Source organism: Macrotis lagotis, chromosome 4 (assembly GCF_037893015.1).
Source record: "Macrotis lagotis isolate mMagLag1 chromosome 4, bilby.v1.9.chrom.fasta, whole genome shotgun sequence".
NCBI classification, from domain to species: Eukaryota; Metazoa; Chordata; class Mammalia; order Peramelemorphia; family Peramelidae; genus Macrotis; species Macrotis lagotis.
In genome coordinates, this window is record NC_133661.1 from 271,835,677 (window position 1) to 271,863,183 (window position 27,507).

General features: G+C 37.4%; 1 protein-coding gene and 1 pseudogene across 4 annotated transcripts in view; one reads left to right on the forward strand and one right to left on the reverse strand.

Moving 5' to 3' along the window:
• The window catches only part of EXD2 (exonuclease 3'-5' domain containing 2), a 104,843-nt gene that overhangs the window by 40,093 nt on the left and 37,243 nt on the right, over positions 1-27,507 (reverse strand). For 3 of the 4 annotated variants that reach the window (XM_074236042.1, XM_074236044.1, XM_074236041.1), the window contains 5 exons: positions 25,643-25,971; positions 22,689-22,795; positions 21,649-21,784; positions 19,313-19,669; positions 16,721-16,935 (listed from right to left, as the gene is read on the reverse strand). In XM_074236042.1, the coding sequence (XP_074092143.1) occupies positions 16,721-16,935; positions 19,313-19,669; positions 21,649-21,784; positions 22,689-22,795; positions 25,643-25,971 (1,144 nt within the window). The remainder of the gene's footprint in view (positions 1-16,720; positions 16,936-19,312; positions 19,670-21,648; positions 21,785-22,688; positions 22,796-25,642; positions 25,972-27,507) is intronic. The other variant, XM_074236043.1, reaches the window with a different exon arrangement.
• Positions 2,412-6,725, forward strand: LOC141520511 (complement component 1 Q subcomponent-binding protein, mitochondrial pseudogene; annotated as a pseudogene).

Consider the following 27,507-nt stretch of genomic DNA (forward strand, 5'->3'; position numbering starts at 1 on the left):
GAGACAGAGCTGATGGTATCAGAACACAGACTAAAACACATTTTTTTCTCTTTTACTTTATTTCTCATAAGGTTTTATATTTTTTTGTGAGGGAGGGGTATTATGTTAATTCTTAAACAAGAATATTTTAGTAATGTGTAAATAAAGAAAAAATTCTAAAAAATGACAGAAAAAACAAAAAAAAGAAAGGAAAAACAGCTGTTTAATGCTTGGTGAGACATATTTTTTGGACATAACCAATGCTGGAATTTTTTTTGCTTTATGTATAAATTTTTACAAGGGTCTTGGGTTTTTTTTTTGTAATAAGGGAGGGAATAGGCAGATAAAATACAATTTTGTTGATTAAAAATTTAAATTAAATTTTAAAAAAGTTGCTTCCCTGTTGTTGGACCCTAGCTGATAGTGAACAAATGACACAGGACTATAACATTAATCTTTGTCCAGAGCTGCCCTTTATGATTTGGATAATGCAAAATGGTCCCTCTGGGAAAAAAAAAGGTAGGACACAGAAGGCTCTAACTGTATCAAGCACCTACTATATGTCAAGCACTGTATAGGTATTAGAATAAAAATATATCAAATGAAATACTTTTTTTTGGTAGGTAACTTGTCCAAGGTCACATAGCTAGGTAATTATTAAGTAAGACCATATTTGAACTCAAGTTCTCCTAACTCCAGGGCCAGTGCTCTATCCACTATGCCATTAAGCTGCTCCAATAATTACTACTTTTAAGGAGCTTAGAGTCTAATGAAGACAATAAATGCAATTTATATACATATATAAGTAGATTCAGAATATAAAAATAATAAATACAAAAAAGTTATTAAAATGTAAGGTGATTGAGGAAGAAGGGTTAGGAATCTCAGAAAAGAAAGCGATGCTTGAACTCCATTTTGAAGAAATAGAAGGATTTTATGAGAATGAGATAAAGAGTGAGTTCCAAGCATGAAAGATAGCCAGGGCAAAGGTAGAGAGATGTGAGATGGAGTGTAAAGTATACAGAGAAGGAATATGAATATGGGAGTAATATTCAATAGTATGAAAGGATAGGTTGAAGCCAAGTAGTAAAGCATTTTAAAATCTAAAGAGAGGAGTTTGTGTTTATGATAAAGGCACTAGTTAGCCACTAGAGTTCGTAGAGCACAGGAGTGACATGACAAAAGGAAAATCTTAAGGAAAATCAATTTGTCAGCAATGTGCTGGAGTACTGAAGAATCAAGCAAATCAGGTAGAAGGCAGTTGTTAGAATCCAAATGAGAGGTAATGAGGGCCTGTGAATAGAGAGAAGAGGTCAGATCACAAGACATTATAGAGGCAGAAATGGCAAGAATTGAGAATGAACTAGATAAGTGGGATGAAGAACAGTGAGAATACAAACCTAGAGAACAGAAGGATGGTGGTGCCTTTGACAGAGAAAAGTTTGAAAGAGAAGCAGGTTTTGGGGAGAGGAAGAGAAGATGAGTTTTAAACACATTTGAGACATCTCTGAGACATCCATTACATGGTACTCTTGTCATGCTCACCCTGCCCCTCAGGGCCTTGCCTTTCATAAATAGGTTGTGACTTTGCCAGAGTAGCCTGGGGTACATAAAAACTCTTTCCCAACTTGGATACTCAAGACTAATAGAGAAACTTTTGCTTATGTCTCCTACAACAATGTGTGAAGGGCATGTTAGATGTCAGATATCTTCCACTGAACTAAATCAGTGGTCTTATAAGAATGCTAAAGACTGAGGCCTTGGTCCATCATCAATCTGGATATGCAAATCAACATGTTATGTCGGGGGAAAGGGAAGATCCCATGATTCCTATAACTAAGGTTACATTGCAGCTATTTATGTCTAATAACATTTCCCATGCCAACCAAAGCAGCCACCTTTGAAAGATTAATATGGCATCCATTTCTCAAGACTTACCTTTAATTGGAAAATTGATTCTATTGGCCCTTTTCTGCCATCTCTGCCATCTCATTGCATCTGATACGTATTGTAGTGTCATCTAAGTTTATAGCAGCTATTATCAAGGGCTCTTAAAGTCCCTTGTGGGACTCCCTATACCTCTGAGCAAGGTAAACAAGTCATCATATTCACTGAATCTTTCATCTTCCCTAACTCCTCAGGTAGCTCATATCATTGAAAAATGGAATTATCTTTTAAAACAATAACTTCATCATCATACCCAATTATCATCAATTCCCAGGACTGATTTTGCTCAGTTCTATCCCAAGAAAGGAACAGGTCTTCTAGTCCAATATTTTCTTGTATCTGGCCATCAGGATGGCCCAATAAAAATAGGTTTCTCTTGGGCATTGTCTCCATTAACCTTGGGTATTGTCTCCAATCCTTTCTTATTCTGTTTTCAGTGTCTTGCTCCCTCAGAAGGTTCTATCCAGAGGTATTAAACTCCAAGAATGGCTGAACCAGGTAAAAATGTGCTTCAGAAATGTTTAATAATTTAAAAATACAAAATAGATAATATTAATTTGTGGCTAAGTCAATATGCAGCCCACAGGGATCCATTTCTATTTGAGTTTGTCACCACTGCTATACAACCATGGAAGTATTCCAGGTCCCCTTTAGCTGGCAGTGTATAGAACACCAGCCATGGAATCAGGAGAACCTGAGTTCAAATTCTGCCTCAGACATTTAATCATTACCTGTAAGACCTTGGGCAAGTCACTTAGCTCCATTGCCTTGCAAAGAAAAAGAAAGAAAGCAGTCCAATACATACCTGATATTATGGGGAAAAAATAAGAATAAAACTCCAGGAAAACCTGTAGACACTGGAGTTGACTTGTTTACTTAGATAACAGTTCCCATGGAATACGGCCAAGTAAACACTGAAAAATATTCCTGAAATAATTGGCAAGGTATATAATTGATCAAAGTGAAAATAATTGCAATCCCAAGCATCTCTCTATAATTATCTTAAGGGCAATTTTTCTACTGTGAAAATAGAGAAGCTTTTTACATGGAAATGTAGAAGTAAGAAATAAGACTTGGTTCTTGATTCAGAATATATTATGGAAGGCAGTTGAGTGGTGCAGTAGGCCTGAAGTCAGGAAAACCTAAGTTCAAATGCTGCCTCAGATAGATACTATGTGACTAAGAAGGTCACTTAACTCATTTGCCTCAGTTTCCTCATCTGTAAAATGGAGATCATGATTGCATCTACCTCCCAGGGTTGTTGAGAGGATCAAATGAGATATCTGTAAAGTGCTTAGCACAAAGCAAGCACTATATATTATAAATTTTAGTTATTATTATTATTATTCCAAAGTTCAAAGTATCCTAGAGGTTCTCGAGTCCAATCTCTTCACTTTACAGATGAGGAACATGGTCACACAGTCTTCATAAGTGGTAGAATTGGATTCAAACTGAGGTCCTCTACTTATGAAATTAGCACACTTTTTAATTTACTATACCATCCCCTACAATTACTGAGCCCCATAAAGGACTGGCAAAGATGGGTGTTCCCTGCTCTAGCCAAGTTACTTCAGGAAACCAGGGAGACATTACCTTTGTTCAGAAAGGCAGTCAACAATTTCAGACTCAATGCCACTGACAATGAATTTTCTGTAATTCCCTGGAAAAGCAGGTGAGGAGGTCAATGTGGTTGCTTAAAGTGAATTTGAGGGGCGGCCAGGTGGCGCAGTGGATAAAGCACCGGCCCTGGAGTCAGGAGTAACTGGGTTCAAATCCGGTCTCAGACACTTAATAATTACCTAGGCGTGTGGCCTTGGGCAAGCCACTTAATCCCATTTGCCTTGCAAAAACCTAAAAAAAAAAAAAAAAAAAAAAAAGGGAATTTGACTAGGTGCCCAGCACCGTGCTAAGTGCTGAAATAGAAAGATAAATTAGTCCCTCATCTCAGGATACTTAAATTCTAATTTCAGCAAAATTTCTATTGCAAGGATTCACATGAAAGGATTAAGAGTTTTTGGTGAGTCTGTTTCTAAAGTCTAGCTTAATAGTGAATTTTTAAGGTCCTTCAACCCAATAAGAAATTCTAAATATTGTGAGAATTGTAGCAACACCTGGACAGCAGTAAAGTTGCTATTACAGATGTTCTTTCAAACAATCCAGACTTAATTACTAAACAGGAACACTCTCCCTATGTACGCTACAAATCAACTGCAATTTCCTGAAGGAAAATTGTCCTCACATTGGACATTCCTATCATACTGATATATATAGGAACAGAAATGAGTGGAAGCATGTTCATTATTCCAACTTAGTATTAATTCTATGATTTCTTCTTATTCCTTCCCTTATGTCACAAGTGAATTTTCTCTTAGTTATTTATCTCATAATATTTTCCTTTTTAATTACAATTTGTATGTTTTTTCAATTATCAGGTCAGGTCATTATATGCATATTGAGGGGGGGAAATCAGAGGTCATTTATAAAATTTATTTTTAAAATGTTTTCTTTTAAATATAATGATCCATATTAAGTTAACTCATTACTATTGTTCATAAAGACCTTGTTAATAAGGAATTAATATGAACAATTATATCTTGCTTCGTTGTATCTGTCAAATAATCATTCAATTGGGATGTAAAGGAACAAGACACAATTCTTGTTGTTCAGTTGTGCCCAATTCTTTGTGACCCCATTTGGGGTTTTCTTGGCAAAAATACTGGAGTGGTTTTTCATTTCCTTCTCTAGCTCATTTAACAAATGAAGAAATTGAGGGAAAATGTTAAGTGACATGTCCAGGGTCACACAGTAATGGCCAAGGCATTATTCTGGAAGATGGGTCTTTTCTCTGCTCCTAAATCAGTACTCTATCCACTGCACCACCTAGCTGCCAAAGACACTGTTCAGCTATGTGCTTTCTAAGGTTTCTGACACAACTGCCTTTCAGCATGGAAGGGTATAAGAAAGTAATCTAAGAAAGGTATGCGGTAATGTATATAATTTCAGGTTATTACTCATTATATAGGTAATTATATAAGTCTCCAAACTAAGGTCACAGCTGATTCATACCACCTTATGCTGCTACTGACAATATGTATTCAATTGAGTTTGGATTCATCTTGCATAACAAAAGGCATCATTGCACAGAAATAGAGCATTGGACTAAAGGTCAGAAGACATAGGTTTGAATCCCACCTTAGACTCATGAGCTAGGTGATCCTGGGCAAATCATTTAGCTTTTCTCAATCTCAGTTTCATAATCTGTAAAATGGGGAGAGTACCTGTAGTACTTACCTTACAAGACTACTACACAAGATAATGCAAGTACTTTGCAAACTTTAAAACACTATATAAATGTTAATTAGCTAGTTAGTTATCTTAAGCAGTGATGTAAAAAAATCAATGAAACATTTAAAAATATAAAGAAGAGGGGCTGCTAGGTGGCATAGTGGATAAAGTACCAGCCCTGGTAGTCAGGAGTACCTGGGTTCAAATGCGGTCTCAGACACTTAATAATTACCTAGCCTTGCAAAAACCTAAAAAAAAATAAAAATAAAGAAGATAAAGACAAGCAGGACAATTGTGTTAATATGTTAAATTCAATATACACTTAAAAAATTATAGAGAAGTTACTACTTTGAAATATAATTTTCTATTCTTGATTGTATTTTAAATATTCCTGCTTATTCATATTTATCAAGTTCATAATAAATTTTTTAAAAATATATCATTTACAAACTCCACATGACTTGGGAGCTTATTCTTCAAAATACATGGATGTTTACATTAGGGTCACCCAACTTTTCTATTCTTAAATGATTAGATACCAAGTCTAATTTTTAAGAAATATCAGGAAAACTAAATAATGATAAAGCATGGGGGCTCATACAGTAGCTTACCACTCTGAATGTTACCAGAACTCTTAAAAGACACAATTGGGAAAAAAAAAAGTTTGGGCAGTGGGATCCTTAATCGGTACTTAATTGTCATTCATTTGGTATACATAAGAATATTTGTCAACACTGATAGGTCTGGTCTGTTTTCTCCCCATTTTTCCTGTCCTAAAATGAGGCCACACTGAATGAAGCTCAGGCAAAAACAAAAGCACAAGAGCCTTCCTGCCCCTGCCGCCCTCCCGCCTTAGGAAGCCTCCTGGGGGCATTGGGCCAGACCTGCACCTCCTGCCTCCTGCAGCTGCCCCGGGCGCACGTGGGGGGAGACAAGGCTTTTGCTGAATTCCTGACAGATGAAATTAAAGAGAGGAAAATCCAGAAACACAAGCCCCTCCCCAAGATGTCTGGGGAAGGGGCAGAAGCCAAGCTGGTGGGGAGATTAGCTGGGGAGGGGCTCTCAGGCACGTCCAATACGCCACCAACCTTTGATGAGCCACCAGAGGGTCAGAAAGCCCAAGAACAGCATGAGCCTCGACTTATGTCACCCCCAAACTCTAAGGTGAAGCTGTGAAGGACAACACCAAGGGGGCCCTTGCCCTGGGCCGCCACTATCCGGAGGATGAGGTGGTGCAGGAAGGCAAGGGGTACAGTTTCTCCATCCGGGAAGAGAGTTTTCAACCCACCTGGGAATCCGCCTGAAAGGTACCAACTACACATCGAACATGGAGTCCCTGGCCTGATAGCCTTCCTGGCCTGGTGGCCTTCCTGGCCAACCCATTTGCAGATGAACTCAATGAGCGCAGTGCGGCCTTTGAACACCAGGAATACATCAACTTTCTGGAAGATCTGAAAGGCTTTGTCAGGTGTCAGTGGGGAGGCCGAGGCAGAAAGAGTGCCATGTGGACCTAGTGTCTAGAAGCTATGGAGAAAGTTGGCTAAATACTGTCAGGCATAAACATCAATTATGTTCCTAACCCACTTTTATTTACTTGCTCTGCTAGCGTTTTTGTACACCACCTCTGAATGATGAAAATAAAACTGCTTGAACCCTTCAAAAACACAAAGCAAAACAAAAAAATAAAAACACAACTTCATCTCCTTCCCATTCCTTTGGCCAACTGAGCTCAGATTTCTGATTCTTATCCAGGATTTAATGGATCAGCATGAGCTCTAACAGTCCTAACCCTGCCCTGGCACTCTGGCCTGAACACAGCTTTTTTTTTGGGGGGGGGGGACTAGGAGGTACATATAATAAGTATCAAATGCAGAAAGTTGCTGCATCACAGATCATGTTTAATGATGCTGACCCAGACCTCTGCTGGGCAACTTTGAAGCTGATGTTACCAGAATGACAACAGGATTGCTCTCTAACAGAAAAATTCAAGAAACATCAGCAAACAAAGAACCCTAAGGAGCACAAAGAGATGTGTGCAGAACACTTAACCACCAACTTTCACCAGCTGAGAACCATGCCTCTTATTTATAGAGAAAACTGAGGTCATTTAGGGTGATTTCTTCTCAAAACACACTCAACTCTCTCATCTTTCCCCCCACTCGGGTAGCCCTTATACTTGCAGATTCTCATGCTATTTCTCTTTTTCTCTCAAATCTTCCCTGTCCTAAAATAACTTCACTAAGTAAGCCTTGCCATCTCTCTACATCTCCCTATATCTCCCCTCCTTTTTCATTGAAACTTCCCAAAAGCCTCTGAGAGAGGCAACTAGTTGGTACAGTGGATGGAGTGCTGGACCGAGAGTCAGGTAGACCTGAGTTCAAAACCAGCCTCAGACAATTACTACTGTGACCCAATTCTGTCTGCCTCAGTTTCCTCAAATGTAAAACAGGAATAATACTAGACCCTTCCCAGGTAGTTGTGAGAATCAAATGAGATAAAGTGTTGAACACTGCCCAAGACATACTAGATGCTTAATAAATCCTTCCTCTCATTTCTCAACTGAAACCACTCTCTCCAGTCACCAGTGATTAATCACCAAACGTGATGTTCTTTTCTCAGACTTTATCCTTCTTGCCATTCCTACTTGCATTTGACACTGTTGATGATGACTTCATCCTGTTCAAAAAAAGTCAACTCACATGGGGTCAGAGTCCTTCAGACTTGTCAGCCACCCCAAGATCAAGCAAGTCACCACACCCTGTCCTGATGACCAGATTCATTTCCATATCACTATTTTGACAAGGAAAAAAAAAAAAACTCCTTTGTCTGGCTCTTATTTTTTTTTTATTGGCACAGAGTAGCCTTTATTTCACCCCAGAGAAATTCATAAAATGCATGAACAATGAACAGTAGGTCAGAGAAGGCAGCTGGTGGTATACCAGATAAGAGCACTGAATCCGGAGTGAAAAAGACCCAAGTTCAAAACCGGCTTCACACACTTACTGGCTGTGAGGGAAATCACTTAACCCCTGTTTGCCCCAGTTTCCTCAACTGTAAAATGGAGATAATAATGGCACCTACCTTGCAGTGTTGTTGTAAGGATCAAACAAGAAATTATTTGTAAAAGCACTTAGTGCAGTAAAAGCCTGGAAACATAGAAGTGCTTATTCCATCCCCTCCCAAAGACAATTGATAGAATTCTTTTTCTCTGATGAATTCCCCCTTTCCCCAGGGTCCTATATAGTCATACAAGATTAGAGAACTATCCTGCATTTTGGACTGTTCTCAAAAAGAAAATGAATTTGGGGTTTGCCAGACATGCAACTCTCCCAACACCTTGATGGATCTCACTTTTACCCTGGAAAAGAATAGAGTCTAGCCTCAGAGAACTACTTTGAGGTTTGGCCTTTCCCACAAGTCTGCTAGAAGTGTAACCTCCCAGACATTCCATTGAGTCCCATTTTTCAAGCCAAGGAAGCCATATAGGCCTTGAGTCATATACTACTGCCAAAAGGGTTCAACAGTACTCATGGAAGAAAACAAAAACAAACAGTTTATTAGCAAGGAAACTCCTTCCATTTTCCTTGCACTGCCTGAAGATTTTCTGTACAACTTTGAAAGCCCATCACAACTTGGCTCCAACTTAATCTTTCTAGCTTTTGTGGAAGCATATTAAAAACAAAAACAAAATAAAAAACTCTCCTTTTTAGTGATTTTGAAAATATAGTTTTTTTTATAGTATTTTCTTGGTCAAAAAGTTCATTCCAGAATTCCTGCTTTGGAGATAAAGGAAAATGAATTAAGAAAAATAATTAGGGGTGGCTAGGTGACGTAGTGGATAAAGCACCGGCCTTGGAGTCAGGAGTACCTGGGTTCAAATCTGGTCTCAGACACTTAATAATTACCTAGCTGTGTGGCCTTGGGCAAGCCACTTAACCCCATTTGCCTTGCAAAAAAAAAAAACAAAACCTTAAAAAATAATAATTAATTGTAACTCTTGTGAATGAATCCCCTGACATCAGAAGTACCTTCTTTGGTTACTCAAAATAAATTGTGATACTTGATAGTGAGGGAAGGAAGTTGGTTTTTCCTTTCATCCTATAGTCATTGAAGAAGCTAAACAGTGACTCTTGTTTTGGAATGTTAACTCCCAAATTATATTTTATAAATCTTTTCCTTGTTCAAGGTTCCTATAAATGTTACCTGAATCTTGTCTGAGGGTATGAGGGCTGAGAGGTGCGAGGTGGTTGCCATGGGACTATGCCTCTCTAAATTAGATATGCTTAGATATTTAAATAATAGTAAATTAAAATAGTTTCTGGCCAACTGGTACCTGAATGCACAGAACAATATTAATTTTTTTTTGCTTCAACAACTCATAACACATTATTCCTCTTCTTACACTCTAGGTCCAGCCAAACTAGCCTTTCTGTTCCTCACTTAAGGGCATTCTGTCTTTCATACTTCTACCCTGTTTATTCCTAAAAACTGGAATACAGATCTTTCTTTCTACATGAAGTCTTCTGTGAACCCCACCACCACCACCATGCTAATGCCTGCCTTTCCTCAACCATCTTTATTTAAAAACTTGTATTTTATATTTTTATATAAATATATATGCTATATAAAAATGTAAACTCCCTGATAGTCGGAATTGTTTCATCTTTTTTTTTCCTCTTTGCATCTCCAAAGTTTATCAACATCCCTGAAGCCTGCAGATACTTAATAATTACTTGTTGAATGACTGAAAACAGAAAGCACCGTTTCACAAAAGAAAACAATCTGTATTAGCCCACAAACTAGGTTCTGTCTCATTCCTGGCCCTAAGTGCTTAATAAATGTTTACTGGCTGAATGATTCCCCAATCTGACTTATATTGATGGTTTGGGGAAGTTGGGTGGAAGAGTAAATAGAGCTCTGAACCTGGAGTAAGGAAAATATGAGTTCAAATATGACCTCAGACACTGTGACCCTGGACAAGTCAATTAACCTCTCCATGCCTCAATTTTCTCATCTGTAAAATGGAAATAATAATAGCACCTACCTCCTAGGGTTGTTTTGAGGATCAAATGAGATAATATTTGTGAACTTCTTGGCACACAGTAAGTACTATATAACTGTTAGCTAATATTATTATTATAATGGAGCCTCAATTTTTACTAAAAGTACTGTCCACTTGGAAGATTATCCACAGAAATTAGGTCTAGCTCTGGGAAAACTGCAAAATTCACAAAAGGTAGCCTAACTCTCCAATTTTTCTTCATTTCTCCCATTTCTTCTTTGACAACTCCCTTCACCACTACTATCAATCCCCTTCCCTGCCTTTAAGGAGGGTCAGCTTTACCTGCCTAAATGCCCAGGTCCCTGCAAAGCTACATTTTCCTTCCTCTATACTTCAGCAAAATTAACCTGTTCTGTGCCCTATGACAGTTCTCAAGAGCCTACTAAATCACTGAAGAATTGGATAAATAAAATTCTTCCTAAGATATTGAAATAAGTGATAAGGACTTGGGACACTATCATGTCAAAAAATAAATGCATTTTAATAGAGATTTTCAATGTCTCAACCCTTCTAGCAGCCCTCAAACTACATTGGCATAATGTAAGGTAAAGTGCATTGTTCCTTAGAATCAGGGTGGCTGAGGTCAAGACTAGCCTACATGAGCTAGAAAAATAACCATGGTCTGAGTCAGTTTCTCCATTTTACACATGACAAAACCAAAGCTTAGAGAATACAGAGAGGTAGAATTCACTTAGAAATAAGGAAAAAAACTCCAAAAAAGTAGATTTGTCTAAAGTTTAATGAACTGCGCCTCATGAGGTAGTGAACCCACGTTATTGGAGGTCTTCAAGGGGAGGTTGGATGATATCATCAGGGGTCATATAGAGGGTTATTCTATTCAAGTATGGATTGGACTAAGATGACTTCTGTTTCTAAAAGTATAATTTTATGAATAATAATTTACTGAAGTAATGTAAATGTAACATAATTATATTTAATGATATTATATATCAATGTAATAGCTATTGAAGCAACAAACTCAAATTCAACCCTAGTTTTCCTATTACTACTACCACCACCATCACCATTCCTACTACTATTACTTGGCACATAGTAAGCACTATATAACTATTAGCTAACATTATTATAATGAATTCTCAATTTTTACTAAAAGTACTGTCCACTTGGAAGATTACCCACAGTAATTAGGTCTAGCTCTAGGAAAACTGCAAAATTCAGAAAAGGTAGCCACTACTAGTAATAATAATAGTACCCATTTATATGGTGCTTTAAGATTAATAAAATGCTTTACCCTAAATCATCTCATTTAAGATTTTTACTAGAACAAATGAGTCATATGTGGGTATGACACAATAATTAAAAATCTGAGACTTCCTTCGTATCTCTTAAAATTACAGGAAGCAGGAGGCAGAGCTGAGATGGCAGACTCACCACAGTTCTTCCCCAAATCACTCCAAATACTCCAAATAATGACTCCAACCCAATTCTAGTATGGTAGAAACCACAAAAAGACTGAGTGAAACAATTTTCCAGTCCAAGACAACTTGGAAAATCTGTGAGAAGGGTCTTGTTGCACTGGGGTTACAAAAGACCCACAGGGCCACTTGGGCCTTGCTGGAACAAGCAGATCTAGTCATATTGGAACAGATCTTGGGGTACCTATGTATGTAGCAATGGCAGTGGTTTCCAGAACTCTCAACCCAGTAATTGCCAAGGACAATTGAGAAGTTCAGCGGGAAAACTCTGCTGCAGCAGAGAGCGAATGGAGCCTGGTCCAGTGCAGGCCTCTGAGCAGACCCAGCCCCAAAGGAGCAGCAGCGTCCATGGGGCAGCTGCTTCCAGAGCTCTCAGCCCACCAAGGGTAAAGGAGTTGGAGGAGATTGTTACCCCAAGACAGGACTCTGTGGATTTTCCCATACTCAGATCTAGGTCCCAATCAAGGCTCCAGTCTCAGGAAAAGGTGCGGAGGTACAATACAGTTCACTGCCTGCAATACAGCAGGTACCCCTCCCCTTCACAGCTCCAGGGTAGAGGGGAGTGCTTGTGGTCATCCACAGACCAGAGCACAGGCAGGAAAGCAGTCAGAGCCTCTCATAAGATCTTGGAGGAAGTGAGAAGTTGCAGGTCTCAGAGAGGTGTCCCTGAATCCAGCTGCAAAAACCCTCAAGATCTTAGAACAGTGTGTCCTCCAATCTGGAAGCAGAGCCCCATGTTAACAAAGAGTTAAAATCAAGTCAAAGGCTGGGGATATAAGCAAACAACAGAAGAAAAAAAATTCCAACCACAGATAGTTACTTTCATCCCACAAAGGATCAAAATACACACTCAGAAGATAACAAAGCTCAAGCTTCTATATCCAAAATCCACAAGAAAATATGAATTGGTCTCAGGCTATAGAAGAACTCAAAAAATATTTTGAAAATCAAATAAGGGAGGTAGAGGTAAAACTGGAAAGAGAAATGAGAGTGATATAGGAAAACCAAGTTAGCAGATTGTGAAAGAATTACAAAAAAATACTGAAGAAAATAAAACCTTTAAAAACCAGTTTGGGTTAAATGGAAAAAGTAGTCCAAAGGGTTAATGAGGAGAAGAATGTCTTAAAAAGCAGAACTGGACATATGGAAAAGGAGACACAAAAGCTCTATGAAGAAAATAATTCCTTAAAATATAGAATGGAGCTAAGGGAAGCTTATGACTTTGTGAGAAATCAGGAAACAATAAAAAAAAACTGAAAGTGAAAAATCAGAAGAAAATGAGAAATATTTTATTTGGAAAAACAACTGACTTGGAAAACAGATCCAGGAGAGATAATTTTAAAATTATTGGACTACCTGAAAGTCATGAACCCCCCCCCCCCAAAAAAAAACAGCCTAGATGTCATATTTCAAGAAATTCTCTAGGAAAACTGCTCTGATATCCTAGAAGCAGAGGATGAAATAGAAATTGAAATAATCCACCAATTACCTCCTGAAAAAGATCCCAAAATGAAAACTGCCAGGAATATTACAGCCAGATTTCAGAACTCCCAAATCAAGGAGAAAATATTACAAGCAATCAGAAAAAAACGATTCAAATATTGTGGAGTTTTAGTCAGGATAACACAACATTTAGCAACTTGTACATTAAGGGCTCCTAAGGCTTAGAATATGCTATTCCAGAAGGCAGAAGAGCTTGGATTACAAACCAAGAATCAATCATCCATCAAATTGAACATCCTCTTCCAGGGGAAAAGATGAACATTCAATGAAATGGGGGACTTTCAAACTTTCCTGATGAAATGACCAGAACTGAATAGAAAGTTTGATTTTCAAATACAGGCCTCAGGTAAAGCATAGAGAGGGTAGATGGGAAGGACTAATTCTGAGGAATTTAATGATGTTGAACTGTATGTATTCCTCTATGGAAAGATGATACTGATAACCCATATGAACTTTCTCATTAATTAGAAGGATCATATATAGGCGAGGTACTGGAGGGAATTGAATTTGAAGTACAATATATTTAAAAGATAGAATTAATGGGGAAGAAAGGGACATACTGGGAGAGAGGGAAAGGAGAGGTAGAATGGGGTATGGGGTAAGTTATTTCACTTGAGAGGCAAGAAAAAGCTTTAGCAATGGGTTGGAAGAGGAGGAAGGTAAGGGGGGTGGTGAGTGAGCCTTATTATCATCAGAAGTAGCTCAGAGAGGGAATAACAAACACACTCAATTGGATATAGAAATCTATCTTGTCCCAGAGAAAAATAGAGGAAATGGATGGAAGAAAATGAACAGAGGGAGGGGAGAGGGATGTAGGTGAGGGGAGAGGGATGTAGGTGATAGAAAAGAGGGAAATCATGGGAGAAGGTAGTCACTTTTGAGGAGAGAAAGGATGAAAGAGGAGAGAATAGGATAAATGGGGGCAGGGAGGAACAGGATACAGGGAAATACAGCTAGCAATAGCAACTGTGAGAAAAATATACTGAAGCAATTTCTCAAATGGACTCACGATAAAGAATGTGATCCATCCCAAAGACAGAGTTGATGGTGACTAAATACAGACTGAAGCATACCATTTTTTCCCCTCACTTTATTTTTCTTGGGGGAAGGGATGTTACTTTTACATTATGACTATTGTAGTAATCTTTTCCATGGCTACACATTTTTAATCTACACCAAGTAACTTGCTTTCTCAATGGGGGGGGGAGTGGGATGGGAGAAAGGGAGAGAATTTGGAACCCAAGGTTTTGGTACTTGATTTTGCATGTAGCTGGGGAAAAAAATTAAAAAAATAAACTTTAAAAATAAAATAATAAAATGATAGGGGGCAATGGGAAAGAAATCATAAGAAGAAAATGAATGGCAAACCAAAATCAGAATCAAGAAAATAAAGATGTGCTAAAAAGGAAACTGAATGAAAATGTACCTGTACTTGTTAAGTACCTATAACCCTACAATCAGGGATGTATTAAAATGGCTATTTCTGTGGAACAGATTTTTGCCATCTGATCCTCAGTCTCTGGCATGAAGATACTGTAACTTATGAGAACAATATTATTTTAAAGTATGGGACAGCTGTGTGACCCAGTGGATAGAGCACTGGCCCCGGAGTCAGGAGGACCTGAGTTCAAATCTGGTCTCAGACACATAATAATTACCTGTGTGACCTTGGGCAACTCATTTAACCCCACTGTCTTGTAAAAACTTTAAAAGGGGGGGGGGGGGGACAAATTCTCAAAAGCCATGAAAATGGGAGGAGCAAGACAAAGGAAAAAAAGTGAGAAGAGAAAAAGCTCTGAATCCACAAAAAATTATTATCATGGAGATAATCTTCAATTATGTGCTTTTCTCTCAGTGTGGAAATGTGTGGTCTAGATAAGAAATATTGGTCTTTCTTCATGAAGCACTTGGTTTAGTCATGGAAACAAGAGTGATGAGATGTCAGCCTTAATGACAGGTTGCTAAGGTGGTTCAGGATAGACATATTAAATCAGGGCTGCAAAAAAAAAATTATGTAGAATATAGACTCAGTTTTTATGTCTCCCTATGGCTAAGAGCAACCCCTGCTGGAGGAAAGGAACATAAATTCAGTCCATCTCCTCACTGCTCTCCCATTCCTGCCCCAATTCCTTTCTTCAAACCCAGGCAGCCTATCAGTTAGTTTTACTAAAACTACTTTTGTTTTCCCTCTCTTTTATTTCTAGTTTGACTTCTTATGGATAAAGGAAGTGTTTAGAAATGGGCAGAAATGTAGAAAGAAAATATTCATGTATTTAGTTGTGAGTGTACACATGTAATTGTGGTGTTTATAGAACTGGATTTCAAACACTCCCTCCCCCCCAAAAAAATTTACTTATAAACTTTTTAAAAATTAAGAAATCTTTGACCTATTAGCCTTAAATTTAGAAAAAGTTTTATTTATCAACATTAGAGAACCATCGCCAACACGGAGACAATTACAAAAGCATGTTTTTTGTTGGATGCTGGTCACATATGTTTTTAAGCCTGCTGGGAGCCGGTGAAGCACACAACCAACTTTCTTGGTAAATTAGAAAAATATATAATATCTAATAAGTTGCATTTTGGACACTTACCAATATCACATGTAGCTATCTTAGGGTTCTAAACACTTGCAACATGACTAGTATTAGAGATAAGTTAGGGATTAAAAAGATGCCAATGTTGCAGATCGGGGCAGGGTAAAGAATGAGAAGTGATGCAGAAAATTCATGCCTTTGATCCTAAAAGGGGAAGTCTCTCTATCAGAAAATTGCTGCATCATAAACCTGGCTAAGTAATTCATGTAGGGAACAGCAGAGTAAGAAAAGCAGAGTAAATTATTTAGATTATTTCCTGATGTCTGCAATGACTCTTACCCTTCTTTTCTATTTTCTCAAGTGAAAAACTTCTGGCCAAAGAATAATTCCCTTTCAGCATCAGGGTGGAATAAGTTAAGAAGAAGCTGCTATTTTAATCTATGGCACCTTTAGGGTTCACATTAAGATCCATTCAAAATAGCTTGCTTGATTTTAAGACAATTCAGTGTTTCTAATTCAAGAAACACAGTGAATCTGGGTCCCTCAGGAAAAGATTTTTCTCCCCTTTCAAATGTGAAATGATCAACTCTCTAAAGCTGACAGTACCCTTTGTAATGGAAATAAATGAATTAAAAACTCTAAACAGATGTCCTTCATTCTCTAGAAGAGGTTAAGAAAAATTCAATAAAAGCCTCCTGTGTCTACTAAAATAAGAGCAAGGAAAATCAAATTCACCTTGCTCAACTAGTATTCAAATAAACCTTACACTTTCCTCTAGGAAGCCCTGCCCTGCCACACAGCAGAGGGCTCAGGAGAAGTGCAGATTAGTTTTTATCAAAGGAAGCTCTGATATTTACCAACCCCAAATGAGGGCTTGAGAGAGAGGAAAATGGAAATGCTTTCCCAACTCCCCTCTACAGCCTTGAGGTCTCTTCCTGTTCCCTCCATCTTTTGCCAGGAGAGAAGCTAACCTGAAAGCTCCACCAGCAGATTATCCCCATGTTTCCGGAGAAGATTTCGATGATTATGGTTGACCGACCATTGCTGTGGGAGATGCTTGGGTTTCATGGAGTCCAAGAAGTGTTGGCGCCAGCGACTCTCCAGCTGCATGAGTGAGCGCAGTCCACCTTTTGCATGGCACTGTACCACCTTCAGACCATGAGGAACGTAACTCTCATTCGCAATCCTGCCAAGACATAAGGCATAAATCTAGAATGATGGGGCACCTTGTCAATCAGGAGTGAACCCTGGCAGCATATCAGTGAGTGTTACTAAAACTGCTTTTGTTTTCCTCTCTTTTTTTAGTTTGTAACAAGGGACAGCTCTTTAGGAAGGGGAGGAAAGTGAGATATATTTGGAAATCAATGCAAAATATATATTAAAAAAGAGATCAATAAAACCTTTAGAAACAATGGATTTTCAGACCAGGAAGATGCCAGCACACTCACCCACTGGTCTATCCATTCTGGACAGTGTACTCTTGAGCTGTTAATCTGTCCACATATACCCTATTGAGTATCCAGTTTGGAAAAAGGAGTAGCATATGCAGGATATAAAATTACATCCTTCTTTAGATGTAGGTTCACAAACCATTTCATTAACAGCAGGGGCTGAATAATCTCTGCTACCTTTCTACTTTACAAGAATGCCTTAAAGATTAATGAGATGCTACCTAAAAAAGGATTCTATTTTCTTCCAAAGAATATCTGAAAGAAGTACTCTCAATCTCATCTAAAATAAAAGTGTCTCCCCTGTAGACTTCAAGAGCGTTATGCAAAACCCCCTCCCATCCCACTCCAAACATGCTCCTTGACCCACTGGCACTAGTTTCCTTACTGTTCCTTAAGCAAGACCCTTTCTGGCTCTTTCAAAGCTATTTACTAACACATTTCAGTCCTTCCTCAAATATCTCAACCATCAAAGTCTAGTAAGATGAATTTGGGAGGACAGTCTATAGGTAGAAAAAGTTTTATGATGTAATGCATAATAAACTTAGTCAAAGAAACCTGTCCTTCATCTTATTTGATGATAATGTTTTTCCTTCATTCTCAAAGAAGGCATAAGGGAGGTGGTGCCACAACAAGCACATGAATTGGATTTGAGTGAGGGGGTGCTGTATCAAGTCAGCAAGTCTCATTTTCTCCTCCAGAACCATCTGGGTCCAGTGGCCAGGTGTTAATCAGGACAACTGGAGATGCCCTGGATTTGAGGCAATCAGGGTTAAGTGACTTGGCCAAGTTCACACAACTAGTAAGTGTTCAGTGTCTGAGGCTGAATTTGAACTCTGGTCCTGACTCCAAAGCCAGTGCTCTATCCACTACACCATCTAGCTGCCCCTCTATGAAAAAATGAAAATATTAAGTGATTTAAAAAATTTTGCTAACAACTTTTTGTTTAATTTCCAAACATATCTTTCCTCTCTCCCCTACCTAGAGAGCTCTATTTTGTGACCAAAAAAACCCCAAAAATTAGAAGAGAAGAAAGCATTTTAACAAAATTAATCAACACACCAACCAAGATTGACAACATCTCTATCCAAAGTATTCCATCTCTATTAAGAAGGAATAGAGAAGGGGCGGCTAGGTGGCATAGTGGATAAAGCACTGGCCTTGGAGTCAGGAGTACCTGGGTTCAAATCCAGTCTCAGACACTTAATAATTACCTAGCTGTGTGGCCTTAGGCAAGCCACTTAACCCCATTTACCTTACAAAAACCTTAAAAAAAAAAAAAGGAATGGAGGCTGTTCCTTTGATTTCAATAGTTCTGATTAAGTCCCAGTAGCTGTACTATATTCTACTAATTAGTTTTCTCACTTTAGCTCTAAATGTCTTTGCTTAGCTATCCATAAAATGGTAATAATATCATAAGCTACTTATAGGTTATTGTGAGAAAATTTTTTAAAATGAGCTAAAAGATGAACATAAACTTTTTCTGTCAGTATTTCTAAGATATTATTATTTAAAGAAAGAATAACATGCAGCAAAAAAAAGGAAACATTAAAAACAAGTAGAAACATCATTAGGAGTCTGGAGACTTTGAAATACAATAATTTTAAATATTCTGTGCTTATTGAAAAACAAGATTCAATAGGGAAAGCCAGTATTGGCTTGGAAGTACTTCAATTTATTTTTTTGAGTTTTTCATGACCCAATGAACCTAATGTACCAGTTGAAATACTTCTAAGATCTACAAATAATAGAAACCAAGTAAGTTCTTATTTATTTGAAATTTCATCTAAGTCAACAATATGATTAGGCACAAGCATAGAACATTCTCATACAGCCATGGTGTGGTCCTTCTTTGGAGGTATGATGGCTCTATGGAAAAGAGATTGTCAAAATCCATCATCTATTCCAACCTTATGAAAATATTTTTGTTAATAGTATAAACATCTTCTACTTAATAGAATAAGAATCTAAATACACATATGCAGGTAATCTGCATATATCTCTGTGGATAATTCCTTTTCCCTAACTATAAGAGAGATTAAGTTAGATTTAATAAAAAAAAGGTTTTATTTTGAGAAAGTGCTTCCCCCATCTGACTACAACTTTCAATGGTACCTGGTTTCCAAACTTGCTGCTTCCTGAAGTATCAGGTCTGTGACAGTATCAGTGTTAAAAAACTCCTTGATCCCCTGTAAGAGTTCTTCTTTTCGATAAGCAGGCAAGTTCTCAGCGTTGAGCAAGGCCCTGGCCCCAGAGCGCACTTGACGACGAACTGGATCTTCCAGCAAGCGTAACCCCTCCTCAGAGCCAATGGGGGCACCACACTCTCCAGCCAGCTGTTGCTTGAAGTTGTTATCATAGTAATTCGAAATGGCATGGCAGGAGGTACACAGGAGTAATACATCATGAGAGTTGTGGTCCTTCATCTGAATGGGGAAGTGTTTCCGGTACTCATGGGGAACTACGTTCTTCCTGAAATGAACCCCCATCCCCAAACACATCCACCATTGATAGGTGGAACACCATAATGCTAGATCTAGATTTCCATATTTCTATCTGAGATCAAACACAATCTAGAGGAATGAATACTATTCTGAGCTCCAATTAACTTACAAAGAAGCCCTGGGCAATTCATCTGCTACAAACATGCCTAGAACAGTATGGGGTCATGGAAAGAAACAAACAGATTTGGAACCAAAAGACTTGGATTCATATCCTTACTGACATTTACTAGCAAGGACGAGGCTTATAATATCTACCTCTCAGCATAAGATTGTCAGAAAAAAATTAGATAATTATGCTAAATGTTCTGCAAACTTTAAAGTACTGTAAAATTCCAGATATAATTTTAACTACCCTACCAGTAGATTGGTCCTAAATTACAGATAACATCCTCTCTGATATCATTCATTAATTATAGGAGAACCAACAGTAGGCCAATGACAATAGTTCTTTGAGAGGAGAGATTTTTATCCCCACTGCCTTATATGACATTTTGTATGTACTTAATAAATGCTGGATGAATTAGAGAAAACACTTAAGGAATGAAAATGTTTTCTAATGGCCTTTGACATTCAGGGAGGAAAGGTGAGAAGCTATATGGTATGGACTAGGAAACTAGCCCTCATCCTCAATTTTCTTTTTTTTAAAATCACTTTTCTCAGAGCACCACACAAAAAACAGTCTCTTCCTGGAAAAGGAAATGCCTGACTGCTTAGCCTCAAAGGGCAGAATTTAAATTAATGAGCAGAAGTTTCGATTCATTATTGGATTGTTCTGAAATTGAACAGGTTACTTCATGAACTGGTACAAGGTCCATCAGCAAAGGTGAAGACTGCAAGAGGCATTTAGGCTCCTAAAAGAGGAGGAATTTAGAGGTGACTAGGTGGCGCAGTGGATAAAGTACCAGCCCTGGAGTCAGGAGTACCTGAGTTCAAATCCAGTCTCAGACACTTAATTATGTAGCTATGTGGCTTTGGGCAAGTCACTTAACCCCATTTGCCTTGCAAAAACCTAACCAAAAAAAAAGAGGAGGAATTTGAACTCCAATGTCTCTCTTAACTATAAGAGGATATAAAGCAATTATACCCTGGTGGGTTCAAAAAGGTAAGTTTCTCTTATCTCAGGAAAATTTTACTTCTAAAGGCTGAATTTTAGTCATTCACTAAGAGTCAAGTGCTATTTCCTAAAATCAACTTTCTTCTGAAAAAAATCTATGATAAACAGCTAGGTGGCACAGTGAATAGAGCACAGACCCTGGAGTCAGAAGGACCTGAGTTCAAATTTGACCTCAGATACTTAATAATTACCTAGCTGTGTGACCTTGGGCAAGCCACTTAATCCTACTGCCTGGCAAAAAACAAAAACAAACAAAATTTTCAAGGAGGGTGAACACTACAGAATATCTTTTGATATTCAGACTCAATTTCACTGTCAAAGGATATGTAAAAATTCTAATCCCAAAAAATACATAATCCAGAAAGCACTCAAGTAATCTGGAAAAACTTTTTTGAAAACAGAATTCAAGACTCAAAATGCTTTCAAGATCACTCCAAAGAAAAGCAGATGAAATGAATGTGAGGAAAAGGATGATACAGAGGGAAGGTGTCCATTATTTACTTCCTGAATAAATGGAGCATTAAGAAATACTTCTAATCTAATTCTAATAGTAAGGACTTCTTTTTCCTGTGGTAGACATAAGAAAAGCCTCAAGAAAAGAGACATCAACATGAGTCAAAGGCCAGTTCCTCAGATGCAGGAAGAGTTTCCTATAGACAGCTTTTTTTGCAACTGCATGAGAGATATGGAAGCCACCAGGAACATGACTACAAACTGCTGTTGACAGTCTTGGGGAAAGGACCATAATTCTGCATTGTTACTGTGCTATGTTACTAGTAACATAACTTCATTTGGGGACCAAAAGCAGATGGTCCAGAAAGACCCAAACTCACCGTATATAGGATTCTCTCTTGCCACACACCACACAGAGGTTCTCCTTAACCATCAGATAATAATCTTTTGGGGATTCAGGTCGTCCTGATGGTTCAAATTGCAACTTGACTACAAAAGGATCTTCACTTACCAGCTCTTCAAAAGGAAAGAGGAAAGAAGCTTTAGAATTTGATGAATCTTGGAGCGGCTAGGTGGCACAGTGGATAGAGCACTAACCCTGGAGTCAGGAGGACCTGAGTTCAAATCTGGCCTCAGACCCTTAATAAGTACCTAGCTGTGTGGCTTTGGGCAAGCCACTTAACCCCACTGCCTTTCAAAATTCTAAAACAAAAACAAAAAAAAATTTAATGAATCTGATTACCTGACTTATCATCTGCACTACCATGACACCCAGACTCCTAGGCATTGCCATCTGAATTAATAATATATCCTATGGCTATGGTAGTTGAAGCATCCTCTGTGCTGTCTGCCCCCATTAGAATATGAAACTCTTGAGAGCAGGCACCATCTCTTCTTTTTCTTTGTACTCCTAACATTTAACACAGTCCTTGGAACATAATGCTTAATTAATGCTTTTTCATTAATTAATTGCCCAGTGAAAAGTACACCACATAAAAGATCACATCCCTGAATGTAGCCAAGAGTTCATATCTGGCTCTGAAGTCCCAGGCTTGCCCATTTACTGGGATACTTTCTTACTAAAGTTGCCTGGACTTTACAGAGGTCAGACAAGAAATAAAATAGAGTTTTGACACTCCTTTTCAGATGCTTCAGTCAGCTCTCCCAGATAAATCACTTGAGATATGATAAAGTCAAATAAATGTTTAATAACTCTAAGGATAGATTTACATAAAACAAGTTACAAAGACTAAAAAGAATATAGCTAAAAAAGATGGACAGAGGTTAGGTAAGTGCACATTAACAATTATTTCAGGATCTCTCTGTATATCTACTTATTTCTTTTTTCTTCCTTATTTTTCAGAACCACTGACACTCCCTATCTCAACCCTGGGTTATACTCAGCACCTGGATCACTTACCTCCAATGCCTTTGTCTAAATACCATTGAGCTTTCCTTCTATCACAAGTGCAAAGGGGTTGTCCATCAGGAGCATGTAAGAAACAATTATCATAAAGGGGAGATTTTCTGCAAGAAAGAACAAAAAGACACCTATTGAAAACTACATTTTGGCTGCTTTTCCAAGAAGTTCTTGAAATAACATGGGTTGTTTCTACACACTACCACAAAATAGAGAAGAGACTCCAGCAGTTATCTAGTCTAACTCATACCCAAGTGGAATTCCTACTATAATATACTTGAGAGGTTTGAAAACTTCCAAGGAGAGGACTAATTCCTGAGGCCACCAATTCCACTTTTGGACAACTCTAATTGCTAAGGAGTTTTTCCTATATGATTCTTTACAACTTTACCACTCACTATTCCTTGATCTGTCTCTGGAGCCAAAACATAACAAGTCTAATACTTTTTTCATGGGAGAGCCCTTAAAATACTAAAAGTTGACTATTATTTCTCCTTCTCCCCTCCAGCTCCCAAAGTCTCCCCCACCCTTTTTTCTATTTTGCAGGCTAAACATGTTCAGTTCCTATAAATAATTCTCATGTGACAAGGACTCAAAGCTCTCCCCATCCTGATTGTCCTCCTCTAAACATTCTCCAATTTATCAATATTCTTCTTATAATTCTTAGAATTAAACTTTAGATGTGGTCTATTGAAGAAAAATTTCCTGGATAGTAAGTCTATTTACTCCATCCTGTACTTATGAAGTCAATTCCTTGAACATCAATGACTTTCATAGTGAATTTCAGCTTAGATTCAGTCTAATCCCAGTCAAACTCACTGACCCCAAAATTCCTGAGTAAAGCCCACACAAGATTAAAATGGGAACTGGGAAATGTTTAATAAAGTAAATGAAAGTAAAGTAATAAAGTAAATGAAAATATATTATAAAATATACTACAAAATAGATAATGTTAATTCATGGTTTTCTAAGTCAATACACTATTTTCAGGAATGTCTTTCTATTTGAGTTTGACACTTGTCATTCCATGTTCTAACTAAGGCTCCTTATATTCTCTTCAATTTTGATTAAAGAAAAATGAGCGAACAAACAATGCAGTAAAATTGCTACTTTTGCTACATTGGGTTGTTAGGAGTCAGATCTGAAAAAAAAAGTATCAACATAGTTTTACTGGTAAAGTAATTAAGTCCTCTATAATAAGAGTACTGACAGAGTAAAATCTCATTTCTTTTCAATTCAGGTGATCAAAAAACAGCAAATTCAAATTAAAAGGGCTCAAAGGAAAATAATGAGAATCATGTGGATTTACTTTTGGTTGATTTGCAATGCTTGTTTTGAATTAATCATTCAATTCCTAAAGGCAATATACCAGGGGGACCAAATTTCCACTCCAAATTTCCCATCAGCCATTTCATTGCATTAGCTCTGAAAATTATACATGAAAACTCTTATTGGCTAGGAAATAACATTTGTTTGGAGTTAGATAATACCCAGAACAAACATAAATCATATGCCTTTCTCTTGAAAAATCCAGTTCCCTTTAGCTCATATATCTCCATAGGAGACAGATGAGGGATAATATTGTGCTCACTATTTTACAGATGGGGATACTGGAGGTTGGTCACATCAAAATATGGACAGAAGAAGAAATTTATTTTTTTAATTTATTTTTTTTTAGGTTTTTGCAAGGCAAATGGGGTTAAGTGGCTTGCCCAAGGTCACACAGCTAAGTAATTATTAAGTGTCTGAGGTCGGATTTGAACTCAGGTACTCCTGACTCCAGGGCTGGTGCTCTATCTACTGCACCATCTAGCCATCCCAGAAGAAGACATTTTAAGAAGAATTTAAAATCACCTGGGTATTGGTCTTATGAACAGATGCAAATTAGGCATGTTTCTTTTCTTGTCAAATGAGATACCAAATTAAAGTACTTTGTAAATGCTGACATGTGATATAAATGTTTATCTCCTATTTTAATACATATAATATAATAAGATATAATTTAAAAATAAAGGTTAAATATAATTTAATGATAAATAAATTTATTATTTAATTGCTATTATGATGATGATGAAGTGGAGTACTGTTACATGACTCCAGAAAAACATGGCTTAAGTAAAACAATGATTTGGAATCATTTAATTCCACTTCTATGTTATCCAATTTGCCAAATGATATAGCAGAGTGCCACAATATGATAGTGCTATTTAGTTTAATTTAGTTTTCTTTTGTGAAGCAGATCCGTGGTGTAGCTAAAAGGGCACTGAACTTGGAATAAAGAAGACCTGACTCAGGTTGTGACCCTTGGTAAGACAAATTAATCTCTCAGTCTCCATTTATTAATACGTAAAATGAGAATTATAAAGGCACCTACTACCTCAAAAGGTTACTTAGACAAATGAGCAAAAATTTATTACACACTTTGCAAATCTATAATTGCTTGTTTAAAAAAAAAAAATTGGACCTAAGATTTCATTGACAAAAGGAAAGCCTGATGAGAAAAATTCCTCTTTCAACACAGATAGGCAACTTTTGCCTAACACTGTATTAAGCTGCCTGAGACACTGAGAGGTTAAGCAATTTGCCTGGGTCAACCCTGTAGCCAATGAACATCAGAGGCAAGATATGAACTCAGGTCTTCCATATTTCAAAGCCAGCTCTCTATACCATATGGCCTTTGAGTTTGGTCAGAGGTTATAATTGCATTACTGTCAAATCATGTTGTTCAGGACAATGTAATTTGAAGATAAGACTGTGAATGGGAAATCCAGTAAGGGCCCTAAAATACCAATGGGGCAAATATAAGTGAATTTTGGATCTAGAGCTCTTATTACTGTTCATGTCCTTATATTATTATCCAGATTCTATGTAAAACACTATTCTTTTCAATAGAAAACTTTGATATCTAATCTTCAGTTTGAGGGACCCAAAGATAAAGATCCATGCACAATTACCTTGCAGAATAGCCCTTGCCCAGGGGCTTCTGTTTTTGTTTCCTGGGATCTCTTCCTTTTGGATTGCCTGAAAACATGCCACTAGCTCTAGACTTCTGGTTTCTTGTCTTCTTTGCGGACTCTGTTTCCCCAATACTTTCTTCTCCCATAATGCTGCTGTTTCCTTTACCACGGAACGGGAGATCCACAAGATCCTGGCACTTCATCAAGACTCTTTCCCAGCTGGTTTCCACATCCCCATTCTTGGTTGAATTAATGGATAAAGGGTATCCAAGAAGATGAAGAAAAAGAGCAACCGAAATCTGGGCATCCCTAGCAGCATAAGCAACCTAAGGAGAAAAGTCATAGCTCAGGGCAATTAGGATGGCAAGTGGAGAGAGGAAACTCCTAACAAAGACACCTTTACAGAAGTGGCAAACACAACAAATTAGGGCAGCTACATGGCATAGTGGTTGGAGTGCTGGGCCTACAGTCTAGAAGACTCTTCTTCCTGAATTCAAATATGGCTGCAGAAGCCAATTAACTTTGTGACACTGGGCAAGTCATTTAACACTGCTGCATTTCTTCATTTGTAAAATGAGCTGGAGAATGAAATGGCAAACCACCCCAGTATCTTTGCCAAGAAAACCCCAAATGGAGTCACAAAATTCAGACACAACTGAAAAAGGAATTAAATAACAAAACAGAGCAAAGTAGGAACTTTGTTCAAAGTCTGTAATAATCAGCTCTGATAGTCATGATTCTGAATGAGTTCAAAACATCAAAATTATCTCTCCTAAAAAAAAAATCAGTAGTTTTTTCAAACCAACAATTTTAGTGATTTAAAACTCCTTCAAGATTTAGGTCTTTTATTAAGCAGTTAATTCTTATTAAGAGACTTAAATGATTCTAACTAACTTATTAACAACTTTTCTTTTAAATGAATTTTTATTAAAGATATTATTTGAGTTTTACAATTTCCCCCCAATCTTACTTCCCTCCCCCCACCCCACCCCCACAGAAAGTAATATGTCAGTCTTTACTTTTAATAACTTATTTTCATGCCTACTTTTGCCTCATATTTTAATATCTACTTTTATTTTAAGCTACAATTTGGTACAGTGAAAAGAAGGCTGGATTTGAAGTCAAAGATATGGAATCCTGGCCCTGTTATTTACTATATATATATATATATGTATATGTAATTTGAACAAATCATTTAACATCTTTCAGTCACATTCCTCATCTGTAAAAATGAGGGGATAGATTTGAGAGCCTCTAAGATCTCTTCCAACATTAAATCTATGATTCTGTTTATATGTATTCTAGTTTGAATGTACTAAGTTGTAATCCTTTAAAAATATTTCATAACCCAGATTTTCCATAAAATCAAAGTAGTTTTCTCTAGAATTCTGCACTGGTGATATTTTATAGTGGTTAGGAAAAAAAATACAATATTCTTCCTTCCAGACCCAACCTCTTTGAGCACCAAAGGGGCAGGCTGCACTTCTCAGGATAAAAACATATTTTAATGCTGAAATATGAGTATAAATTCTTTTCACTGGAAACTGGAGAAACTAAGGCAAAGAAAAATTAAATGAAGTATTTGTACATGGTAAGAAAGAAAACTGGTGATAGAGCTAGCACTAGAAGAACCAAGTGCATTATCTAAGGCAAAAATGATTAGTTTAAAATAAAATTTTTCATTCTACCATGTGGCAATTGACATAAAATCTTTACTTTGAAGTAAAAAGTTTTAGTCTTCCAAGACTGCAAATTTATGCAAAAATTTTTACTTTGAAATAAAAAATGCTCATCCTACTAAATTTAATTTAGAGATTTAAAAATGTACTGGAAAAAAATTTTTTTAAAATTTTAAAAAATTT